Consider the following 11859-nt stretch of genomic DNA (forward strand, 5'->3'; position numbering starts at 1 on the left):
GTGGGGCGCACACTGGGGTGGGGCGCACACTGGTGATACACGTTATACTTATACGTACGTACGTAGATAAGAGATGCCTCGTCGATGCCCACGACAATCAAGCCAAGTACTTAGCTAGAGAACGCCATGCGTACTTGGAAGCGGCAGAGTCTGACATTGAAAGGACCTTTGTTTAATTGATCTCATCAAAACATCGTTACGTGATGCAGACTTTGACCGAACAAGTTACTGGGCACGGGGTCGCCTAGAGCTTTGCAGCTCGCTAGAGTTAGGCCGAAATTGGGTCTAACTATCATCGCCGTCGCAGTGCCTTGGACGGGAATGCGGAGGAGCCGAGGTTCAAGTCGTGCAGCGTAGGCGGACAGTGACGTCAAATGCCCACAGTCGCTGTAGGGCCCAAGGCACAGCCCAAGACTGCGAACAGGATATGCGTGTAGTGGAGGTGTCCAGGTGCAGGAACATGAGCATGTACATATGCAGATGGCAGGGCGGAAGATGTGGCTGCAAGGCAAGCCACTAAGGCCTAGTGCTAACTGTGTGCATCGTGAGTGAGAATGACTCACCATACTGCTGTCTGATTGGACGGCCAAGTGGGGCTGAATATAGTACTATGCCTGACTATGGACAAGAGCGAAGCCTCACACTGTAAGTATAGGCCTAGTATGTAACAGGAGAATTCAGTGCACATATCTGGGTGTGCCATTGAAGCGCCTCACGTCAGGGCGTAAGCCTTGAGTGTTCCATGACTACCCCACCGAATTGAGCTGCGCCCAACTTGCCTAGACTTACCGTGATTTTCAATCGTGCCCTTGAACATGTCTCTCTTGGACCCATGCCCTTCTTCTTCGTCATTATGAGTGAACATGATGCTGGCAACGGCTATTTCACCAAAGACTACCGCCAGTATAAGTCTTCGCAATCATTCGTAGCATTCGTAGAAAGAAAATTGAATTGTATTACATGCACATAGACACGCTACAAATGTCCACGAACCGGCCATGTCCTAATCCCCAAGGTCAGAACCCACTCCTTTGGCTCGTCCGCCCATGCCCCATTACTTTTGCGCACGAAGAAGGGCACGGAGAGTTTCCACCTCGCCTTCAAGCCTGGCGTTGCGGACTTTGAGTTCATCCCGTTCGGCCTTGATCTCTTTCAGTTCAGCTTCCATAGTACTCATTTGATCAACCCGCTTCTGGCGGTAACGACGGGCAGCAAGCGTATTGGCTTTTCGTTTCTCAATACGCGAAGAGGGCTCTTGTACCACAGGACTGCTTTTAGTAGAGCATGTCTTGGACGAAGAAATGTGCTCCGGAGATGACGAGCTCCGGTCCTTGTGGCTTGTCCAAGAAGAATCAGACTGAGAGCCATCTATACAAATCAGACGATGATCATTGAATCCACCATAGAGCAACTCTTCTTACCTCTGGTCATTTGCGCTGCCGTATCCATGTTGTTGGAAAGTTTCATGCGTTGAGCCATAGCAAGCGTATCAATAGTATTTCCAGCAGTAGGAAGTGAAGCATGGCCTTGGGGAAACAGTTGGAAATCATGACCAAGATACGGCGAATCACCAGTAGGGAAGAGGTTGAAGTCAGCAGTGGGGTAAAGAGAGGCGTCCGGTGCGATAAGGTGGCCAGTCGAGGCGGAAGAACTGGCCAAAAGGGAAGAAGTGTCGATCAAATGATTGTTGTCTTGAGAAGCGGGGTAAGAAGGCCCAAGTTGCCAATCAGCAGACTGTAGTCCATGGAGGCTTGATGGCAACAGTGTGTCTAGACGGTTTCCTGAACAGGCGGAAGGATCGGCTAACGCCGAACTGCATGGTGGCAGAGGTATATTGCATGTCGAGATGTTGTAGTGCGGGTCCTGGTACCCGCTGGTGAAATCGAAGAATTCGTCAAATGAAATTGGAAACTATCGGAGGGCGCCCAACACGGGGTGATGAGCGCGAAGTTTGTTGAAGAGCAGAATAGGAGGGCGGGGGTGGCTTCTCTTTATATCTATGGGGCATCACACCCCCGACAGCTGACTGGGCCATCCCAACCATGGGCGGTGGGCGCGCTAGCTGCAGACCCCAGTCACACTTTCCAGCTGCAACTTTGCTGCGCCCATCTGTCGGCAAGCACAGCCCACACCAACGCCATGCCGACGATGCCCTCTGCACGACTGCTACGACCCGGTTTGGCGTCGACGCCATCCGACGCCCTCCTCGCATTTCTTGCTCCCTCAGCCCAATGCGCGCACAATGGCTCCAGGGCCTGCTTTTCGACATCACCACAATGGCGGAAGAGGGACAACAACAAAATCAGAGGCGTGTCTGCAGTGAGGGCGACAGCCCTGCGCCCACGCCAAACGCTATCGGTCAGGCAAAAAGATTTTGAGAAGCAGCAATTGCCAAAGCCGGTACCAATCGAACACAAAGTTACCGGTACCCCAGATCATGGACTGTGGGGGTTCTTCAAGGACCAAAAGCTGCTGCAGACACCAGTGGACGAGCAGAGGCATGGTATGCAGCAGTTGGCTTCGTGGTGAGTGAGGCGGTAGCTGACGGGGATACAGGCAGAGCGTGGACTGTCGGCGAGCTGCGTAGTCGAGATTGGGACGCCCTCCACCAGCTGTGGTGGGTATGCGTCAAGGAGCGGAATCGCCTTGCGACGGAGAAGATTGAGCGCAAGCGCCTCAATGCCGGCTATGGCGATTATGAGAATCAAGAGCGCGACAAGACAGTGCAGGAAACGATGAAGGCAATCTTGGACACGCTGGCTGAGAGGCACCAGGCGTACCAAGAGGCATATGCTCTGGCACAGCGTGATCCGGACATTGATTTGTCAAGGACGGATGGCCCGCAGTATACACAACCGCCATATGTGAGTTTGCTCCTCGATGTAATCCGACGCATGGTGCTGACAACCTCTCCAGGACCCGCTAGAAGCTGACGATGCACCATATGAGGCTCAAGCTGCCTCGGCGAGCGAGGAGGCTGGGAAGGACAAGACGATAGCAGAGTCGAGATGAATACTGCACGTTTGAAGACGGCCCGGATGTCCTTATTGCTACAAAATTTCCCGAGCTAGCGTGCACTCGGACGAGTTCTGCACATTTATTTGGCATGCTGGGGACAGTGATGATACATATATGCGACTATGATTAGTACGGGGTATATGCAAGATGCTCAGGCGGCGATGAACAAGGGTTCACCGTGTAAATTTACAAACAAAGGTTCACCCAGCAGTCAAGGCAGCCTGGTTATTCTGCATTTCGTCTTGCATGGTGTGAGATAGTGAACAGCACTAGCGTAGCATATGCCAAACGCGTTGAGTTATGAAAGTAGTGCTAGCACAAACAACTCGACCAGATTGGCGAGGCGCTTCCCAAAGAGCTCCAACCCCACATCCACCTCACCGCCCTCAGTTGACCTACCCACGCGCCTTCTAGTGCACTTCTTCTACTGCAAGTCTGCAAACCACCCCTATCCTCACAACTCTCCTCATTCAGCCATGGAAGAAATTGCTCCAGAATACGACGTCGTGGTCCTGGGAACAGGTGCGTTGCCATTCCCCATTACCCCGCCTACGCAACACGCAGGCCAACGCAGCTAACCATCCCCCAGGTCTCACCGAATGTGTGCTTTCAGGGTAACACAAGCACCCGACAAAAAGCAAAACCGAACACGGACTGACGATATCCTTGCAGTGTGCTTAGTGTGAAGGGCAAGAAGGTGCTCCACATTGATCGCAATGACCACTACGGAGGGTGCGTGGCGCTGGTGGACGCTGTTGAGGGGAACTAAAGCTGACACTACACAGTGAGGCAGCATCGCTGAACATCGAGGCAGTATGTATACAAGGACAACAGCCATCACTCTCAACTTACTGACACGTTGTGTAGCTCTTCAAGCGATACGGTCAGACCGAGGGCGAGCCATGGAAGAAGTATGGTCGCGTCAACGACTGGAACATCGATCTCGTCCCTAAGCTTCTCATGGCCAACGGCGAACTGACCAACATCCTCGTTTCTACCGATGTCACCAAATACCTCGACTTCAAGCAAATTGCTGGCAGCTATGTTCAGCAGGGCAACGGCAGTAAGGCGACCATTGCCAAGGTCCCCTCAGACGCCGGGGAGGCTCTTCGATCGCCCCTTATGGGTCTTTTCGAGAAGCGCCGCGCGAGGAACTTCCTCGAGTGGGTTGGTGGCTACAAGGAGGATGACCCAGCCACACACAAGGGTATGATTCTCTGTGGACGAAATGATTTTTTTTCGAAGCAGGATCACTGATATACAATAGGCATGGACGTCAAGAACAGCACCATGAAGGACATCTATGACAAGTTTGGTCTTGAGCCCTCCACTCGCGATTTCGTTGGCCACTCTATGGCTCTTTACCCAACCGACGACTACATTGAGCTGAAGGGTGCAGCAGAAGATGCCATCCAGCGCATCAGGCTGTATGTAAACTCCATGGCACGATATGGAAAGTCGCCATACATCTACCCTCTGTACGGTCTCGGAGAACTTCCTCAGGGTTTCGCTCGTCTCTCTGCCATTTATGGTGGTACCTACATGCTCAACACCGACGTAGATGAGTTCATTTACGAGGGCGGCAAGGTTGTTGGCATCAAGGCCACCATGAAGGAGAAGGACGTTCCTGGCGATGGTATGAAGTTTGAGACCAAGGCAGGCAAGATCCTCGCCGACCCTTCATACTTCCCCAGCAAGGCTCGTGTTACCGGACATCTGCTCAAGGCCATTTGCATTCTCAACCACCCCGTTCCCAACACATCAGATGCTGATTCCCTCCAACTGATTATTCCCCAGTCCCAGGTTGGACGCAAGCATGGTATGTGAAGAAAAGTTGGTTTGCAGAAAAACGCTAACACCTTTTCTAGATATCTACGTTGCAGTCGTTTCATCTGCACACAACGTCTGCCCCAAGGGATACTACATTGCCATTGTTTCCACTATTGCTGAGGGCGACAGCAACCACCACCTTGAGCTTCAGCCAGGTCTTGACCGCCTTGGATCAATTGAGGAGAAGTTCATGGGACCAGCTATCCCGCTCTACGAGCCAATTGAGAGTGGTGCTAATGACAACATTTTCTTGTCCAAGAGCTATGATGCCACGAGCCACTTCGAGACAACGACTGGTAAGGCGCGTCACTCCAACACAATTCAACAATACTAACATGGCACTAGATGATATCAAGGATATTTACAAGCGTGCAGAAGGCCAGGAGCTCGTTGTTGAGGGTCTTAGGGAAGGTGCAAACTTCAACGTCGAAGAATAGACAAGAGGCTTGGTGTATGATGGATAAATGCCCATACAAGCAGCAATCGGTCGTTTTACCAGATACTTTGAGGTTTTGCTGTGGCAGGTTTGGTAGCAATGACATGCATTCATTCATACCAATCAAGTGATCCGCACGAGGAGAGATGCAGTCGCTTATGCGGAGCTCAAGCTCGGTATTTCCTATTTGGGCGACGCAGCGCCAATCTTGCTGTTCCATTGATTACACATGCCATGGGGAGTCTCAGTAGACTGGTTGATTGACGAATAGTGTCCATGTTGTGAAATGCGTGTTTGATTTGTCTGGCAGCAAGAACGAGGGGCAATGTGGGTCTGTCTCCTTTACATGACGACGTACGTAAACTCTTGGCAGGGACAACATCGTAGAGCGTCAACCATCTGAGTACTGAGTACCGGGTCGCGTCGCAACAAAACGTGTCCTCGAGGCGCGCCTCCTTCTTTCTCTACACTCATTCACAATGTCGCAATTCAGGCGGTATGCATTTCTGCTTATTGCGGTAGTGTTCCATTTGACGTACATATATTCTTGCTTCTCAATTTACTTTGTCAGCCCTATTGTCCATGGCATGCGCGAACACCGCGTGGAGACGCAAGAAGCTCCCGCAAAGCGATTGGTACTCTTTGTCGGTGAGATGCGTCGTCTTCATGCAGCGATTAGCAGGCTAACCACATTCCAGGGGATGGTCTCCGCGCGGACAAAGCATTTCAATCGTTTCCCAACCCTGACCCCAATCCGCCAGCTGCTCTCGCAGACGACGTAGACACCCCTCGCCCCCTCGCTCCGTTCCTCCGCTCCCGCGTTTTAGAAAAGGGCACTTTTGGTGTCTCGCATACTCGTGTCCCTACGGAATCGCGTCCCGGGCATGTTGCACTCATCGCAGGCTTGTACGAGGATGTTTCTGCTGTCACAACAGGATGGAAGCTCAACCCAGTCAACTTTGACAGTGTCTTCAACCGAAGTAGACATACATGGAGCTGGGGCAGTCCCGACATTCTTCCCATGTTCGAAGCGGGAGCAGTCCCAGGAAGAGTGGATGCGTACTGTTACGCCGCCGAGGACGAGGATTCGTCAAAAGACGCCTGGGCGCTGGACGAATGGGTCTTTGAGCGTGTTGAGAAGCTCTTTGCGGACGCAAAAATGAATGCGACGTTGGATGCTGAGCTACGAAAAGAGAAGAACGTATTCTTCTTGCACCTGCTAGGACTCGACACGACGGGCCATATCCACAGACCGTACTCATGGCAGTACCTACATAATCTACAAATTGTGGACCGAGGGGTGCAGAGAATCACGCAACTTATCGAAGATTTCTATGCCGACGACAAGACTGCCTTCATCTTCACGGCCGATCACGGCATGAGCGATTGGGGTAGTCATGGCGATGGACATCCGGATAATACACGCACGCCCCTGATTACATGGGGTGCTGGTATTGCACCGCCGGTGAGGAATACGTCAGGTATCGCTAGAGGGCACACCGAGTTCTCATCGGACTGGAATCTGGATGAAATCGAGCGACATGATGTTGACCAGGCTGATGTCGCAGCCTTGATGGCGTACCTTGTTGGACTCGACTTCCCAACCAACTCTGTTGGGGTGTTGCCCCTTTCATACCTTGACACGGATATGAAGTCAAAGGCTGAAGCGCTCCTTATCAATGCCAAAGAAATTTTGGAAATGTACCATGTTAAGGAGGAGGTGAAGAAGTCTACTACGCTAAAGTACAAGCCCTTTTCTGGCCTTGGCGACGAAGCGCACTCGGTTGAGCATCGCGTGTCAGAGATACAGGCGGCAATCGACCAAGATAACGTCGAGCAGGCTATTCGCCAGACGTATGATCTGATTGACCTTGGCCTCGAGGGTCTGCGCTATCTGCAGACGTACGACTGGTTGTTCCTGCGAACACTAGTAACTGCTGGCTATGTCGGCTGGATGGTCTTTGCTGTTACTACAGTGATCCACCTTCATGTGCTGACAGAGGAGGTACCGACACAGCGGACGATTCCGAGCATGGTAGTATTCTCCTCGGTGCTCGTTGCACTCTATGGCGTTCTGTTGAAGCAGCAGTCACCCGTTGTCTACTACGCGTACGCATTCTTCCCAGTCTTGTTCTGGGAGGAAATATATGCCCAGAGATTGTCACTTGTCAAAGGAAGCAAGATCTTGTTGGGCCATCTCAACTCTGGTGCTGACGCGGCGAAGCTTGTGTTGGCGACACTGGGGTTCTTCGGTCTGCTTGAGGCTCTTGTATGTGAGATATTTGGTGACACCGAGCATTTTGTACTGACTTGGAACAGGTCCAAAGTTATTTTGTCCGAGAGATTTACACAGGCTGCTATCTGCTGGCAACATGCTGGCCAGCAATCTATGGTCAAGCATTCATGCGTAAGAACATGGCAACAGTCGTGGCATGGGTGGTGTCATGTGTAGCCATGAGTGCTTTTACATTGCTGCCTGCAATCAAAGCAGAGGATGTGCGCTTGATGTATGTAAAACAACTTTGCTCAATCTTGTTCGGCTGCTGACATGCATAGTCTGCTCGGGGGAGCATTGATGTTCGCCGTGGGTGCACTCTATCTGCTCTTCGAAAGGAACATGGTTGCGGGCTCCAAATCAGAGGCTGAACTTGCATCTCATGAGCTCAACAACAAGTCCCGCATCATTCTCGGCATCCAACTCGGCCTCGTGTTGCTTTCAATGATTGTCACCAAAAGCAGCATCAGCTACCTACAAGCGCGTGAGGGAATACCCTACGGCGTGCTTACAACGGGACGAGCGACGCTTGCGGCCTCTCTTTTTGTCCCGCAACTGCACGGTCTATACCCGAATAGCCATTATGTGCACCGCCTCGTTGTCATCTTTCTCCAATTCGCGCCGACGTTTATCATCCTGTCAATCTCATATGAAGGACTGTTCTACTTTGCCTTTTGCATGTGTCTGTTTAGCTGGATGAGCCTCGAGCATCAAGTCCACTTGCACAGCACAAGCAATCCATCAACAGCGGTCACGACATGTGATGCAGCCAAGCCAACCAGGGACGCGGCTGTCGAGCGCCTCGAGTCTGTCCAAAAGGGAGAATACAGGCCATTGACGCTCGCCGACGCACGCACAGCTCTCTTCTTCATCTTCTTCATTCAGTCGGCCTTTTTCAGCGCATCCAACATTGCGTCAGTTTCGTCGTTTTCTCTGGAGGCCGTGTACCGGTTGATACCCATTTTCGATCCCTTTTCCCAGGGAGCGCTGCTTATGCTCAAGCTAATGGCTCCGTTTGCGGTGCTGTCGGCAAACTTTGGACTTCTGAACCGTGGCTTGGGCGTGGCACCTTCTGCGCTCTTCATGGTAGTCATGGCAGTCAGCGATGTCATGACGTTGAGTTTCTTCTACATGGTCAAGGACGAGGGCAGCTGGCTGGACATTGGCACTACGATCAGCCACTTTGTGATTGCTAGTCTGCTTGGCGTGTTTGTGTCTGGATTGGAGATTTATAGCGAGTGGACGATCCGGGGCGTAGAGTTTGGGGGGAAGAAGGCGGGGGGAGCCAAGGGCAAGGACAAGGGCAAGGGAAAGGCGGCGTAGTCGGTACCGTGGTATGGCGTGTATGCAGAGAGCGGGCAGAAGCAACGGGGCGCCAAACACTGCGCTCGGGCTAGATAGGTACTGTAGACGGAGCGCTCGTGCCAAGATATTACTTTTTTTGCTGCCAACGACTATGGACGTTGTTGAGGTGGTGTGGCGTTGCTGGGCAACAGTGGCTGTTGAGGGGGAGGGGTCAGGTGACGTGGACCCCACGCGGGGTCTTGTCGTCGATGGTTGGCAGCACGGCCTGTGTGATGGCGCAACACGGACTGCCAAAACAGGGACGTGGAGAGTGTTTCGCGCCCACGCAGGTGCTCTAAATGGAGTAGCGGATGGATCAGGAGAGCGAGAGCGTGGCATGCATATGGGTGGATAAGCGGCATGGGCGGCCTGGAGCGGGCTGCGAGGCTGGGAGGGGAGGCTGGGCAGGCGTTTGGCTCCACCAGCGTGGTGATGATGTGTTCTGGTTCGGAACCCAATTCCTTTTGCATGCGCGCAGCTTGCAAGCTCACCGTCCTTTCGCAAACAGGCGTCTCGCATCCACGGTGTCCCATCTTATCTGCTATCTACGCCGCCACCTAGTCACGTTAGCAGCGACCTGCTGTTGCTAGCAGCATCCTGTTCGCGGCGTGGCTGTGGGCGTGCGCACTGCTGTCATCGACTGTCCTCTGCGAAGTACAGGGGCCGTCCCAACCACCATCCGCTACCCGCCGCCCGACACGACACACGCCCAGCCGTAGTGCTTCAACCTCTCCCTTTTTCTGCCAATCTAAGGCCGTCAAATAACCCAACCTTTCTCTTATTTTTCACTCGTGGCGCAATCTCGCTTCCCGCCTCCCTCCGAGCTTATAACACCGACTACTGTCATTGTCTGCCGCAAACTCCTCTCCCCCCATAATGTTCTTCAAAAGGTAGCCCGCTCGCCCTTCACCCGCCAAACCCGGCAAGCTAACCCAATCTAGGCGATCGAGGGCCAATTCCTACGTCGAAAACGAACCTAACCCACGCTCGCAGTCATTCGACTACGACGCAGATAAGCGCCCAGAATCTAGTCGCAAAGAGTCCCATCACAGTCAGCCGCTGTCGCTCGACGATCAGGACATGTACCCCCGCCAACAGCAGCCACAGGAGCCCACGTACGCTCAGAGTGCTCCCACCTCCCACAACGCCATGCCTATGCGAACCCAGACAGTGCCATCCACCAGCAATGCCACCCCAATGGGGCTCGGCATGCCCGATCTTCTTACCGCTGCCTTTAACCAGGCCGTGCAGCCATACACTGAGAAGATTGAGCAGCTCGAGAGCCAGCTGGCCGACCTGCAGGCCTGGGTAGACCAGCTCGAGCAACAGCGCGCCGAAGTACACAACTGGATTGACAAGCGCGGCTTGCGACCAGGTATGTTGTCTTCTCTCCTCCAACTCGCCCATGTTGTACTGACAATTTCCCAGATGTCCCCGCATCAATTGCAAAGATTATGGACACCACCACTGCTGACGCTGCGCCCACACTCAACGCCCAACTCGACCGCAAGATTACCATTGTCAACTTTGACCTGCACCGCCTGCAAGACGATCTGAACGACTCCATATCTTCATCGCACTTTGCCTCGGCCATGTTGAAGTTCCTACCAGACATCCAGCGCCTGACACTTCTCCCATCTGGACCCCGCTATGCCTTCGATCTCATCCTAAAGCTCGGCGGCAACCTCAATTCGCACGGTGGCATAGACAGCGCCGACGCCGGCGACATTGCCGCGCGCCGCGATTTCTACAACCGCCTCGACGAGACCATGGTCGACGTTGTGCAGCGCCGATTTGGTGAAGGCGAGGCCTGGGACGTCAAGCGTGAGATCAAGCGCATCGAGAAGACGGCTAGCTATCTCAAGACATATGGTGTCGAGCCATACTTCCCGTCCACCCTCGACATGATGAAGCGCGAGATGGAGTTCCAGCCAAACGGCGCTGGCAACGGTTCCGTTACTCCGCCTCGGTTCCACTAAAACCGTTTGCCTAGCACAAGCCCCGTTCTGAGCGAAGATCAATTGGTAATGCGAATTTTGTTGGTACCGAGCCGGGTTTCGCAACGAACCGTTCCCGCTACTACCCATCTTTTTTCTTTTACTTTTTTCTATCGTCTTGGATACTGTAAACAAACAGTTCCAAGACTCAATTCGCGTTACCTATTTCGACCACACCCCGCTCAGTTCGCGTCAGGCCCTGCGTGCTTCGAAGTCATGCCTGTTGCATGACGGCTCTTTTTTTCTCTCCTTTTTTAAGCCATTTCCCCCACTGTTTTTTTTTCCTCTTCACCTCTCTGTGCTGAGTATATATCAGCCTTACAGAGTGTGAATGGAGAAAAACAATACTAGGGCGGGGGCTACACATGAAGTCTCAACGCGCCCAACACATATGACCTCTGCCACAGATTTGTATTTTAATTACTTATTTGTTCTCTAGGGACACACGAATCTCCTTGCCTTTTTCTTTTTCCTTTGTCCTTTTTTTGATATCTCTCGGATTTTTCCATTGTGAAGGATAAAGAGTAGGGGGGAAATGTCGAGCTGGAGAGAGAGAGAAGGGGGGGCTCTGGTTTGGGAGGGGAGGTGTGTGCTTGTCGATTTGCATCATACCCAGGTATTGATTTCATGTTTTTCTTTTTCTTTTGCGTAATGAAATGGGCGTTAATATATGAGTGGATGAGGTGGTGGGCCAAGGGAAGAGGAAAGAAAGCATGCTGCGTGTTTCTTTTTTTTTTGCGTGTGTGGACGGTAGAGCGGGGTTTGGGGGGCCCGCCGTCGTTTCCCTGATTAGTTGGTATACATGAGCAATTGTTAATGTCTTGAAATGTGTGCTTGCTGTATGTTGCATATACTGTGTGATTCTATATAACGTGTTTCACCAGTAAGCGGGCCACCCCAGTATGTGGGCCAGTCAAAATCTCACCAAAAATCGCGATTGACAGGGATCTAGATCTAGA

General features: G+C 52.5%; 5 protein-coding genes across 5 annotated transcripts; 4 read left to right on the forward strand and 1 right to left on the reverse strand.

Annotated features, from left to right (window-relative positions):
* Nucleotides 1–1054: 1054 nt before the first annotated feature.
* Nucleotides 1055–1840, reverse strand: COCMIDRAFT_41768 (uncharacterized protein; the record flags this gene model as incomplete). Its single annotated transcript, XM_007695500.1, has 3 exons — nucleotides 1055–1368; nucleotides 1422–1734; nucleotides 1808–1840. 3 exons carry the CDS (start codon nucleotides 1838–1840, stop codon nucleotides 1055–1057), a joined length of 660 nt encoding a protein of 219 aa, XP_007693690.1.
* A 299-nt stretch (nucleotides 1841–2139) lies between these two features.
* On the forward strand, nucleotides 2140–3012 carry COCMIDRAFT_10188 (uncharacterized protein; the record flags this gene model as incomplete). The annotated part of the gene is made up of 3 exons (XM_007695501.1): nucleotides 2140–2503; nucleotides 2557–2864; nucleotides 2917–3012. The coding sequence occupies 3 exons, from the start codon at nucleotides 2140–2142 to the stop codon at nucleotides 3010–3012; spliced, it is 768 nt and encodes a 255-aa protein (XP_007693691.1).
* Nucleotides 3013–3494: 482 nt separating this feature from the next.
* On the forward strand, nucleotides 3495–5285 carry COCMIDRAFT_110584 (uncharacterized protein; the record flags this gene model as incomplete). Its single annotated transcript, XM_007695502.1, has 8 exons — nucleotides 3495–3540; nucleotides 3608–3632; nucleotides 3691–3750; nucleotides 3804–3831; nucleotides 3886–4225; nucleotides 4286–4837; nucleotides 4887–5144; nucleotides 5194–5285. 8 exons carry the CDS (start codon nucleotides 3495–3497, stop codon nucleotides 5283–5285), a joined length of 1401 nt encoding a protein of 466 aa, XP_007693692.1.
* A 478-nt stretch (nucleotides 5286–5763) lies between these two features.
* On the forward strand, nucleotides 5764–8882 carry COCMIDRAFT_10190 (uncharacterized protein; the record flags this gene model as incomplete). The annotated part of the gene is made up of 4 exons (XM_007695503.1): nucleotides 5764–5932; nucleotides 5983–7553; nucleotides 7604–7791; nucleotides 7841–8882. 4 exons carry the CDS (start codon nucleotides 5764–5766, stop codon nucleotides 8880–8882), a joined length of 2970 nt encoding a protein of 989 aa, XP_007693693.1.
* An 897-nt stretch (nucleotides 8883–9779) lies between these two features.
* On the forward strand, nucleotides 9780–10882 carry COCMIDRAFT_10191 (uncharacterized protein; the record flags this gene model as incomplete). Its single annotated transcript, XM_007695504.1, has 3 exons — nucleotides 9780–9793; nucleotides 9845–10278; nucleotides 10332–10882. The coding sequence occupies 3 exons, from the start codon at nucleotides 9780–9782 to the stop codon at nucleotides 10880–10882; spliced, it is 999 nt and encodes a 332-aa protein (XP_007693694.1).
* Nucleotides 10883–11859: the final 977 nt, after the last annotated feature.

This window comes from Bipolaris oryzae (assembly GCF_000523455.1).
Source record: "Bipolaris oryzae ATCC 44560 unplaced genomic scaffold scaffold_334, whole genome shotgun sequence".
Lineage (NCBI taxonomy): Eukaryota > Fungi > Ascomycota > Dothideomycetes > Pleosporales > Pleosporaceae > Bipolaris > Bipolaris oryzae.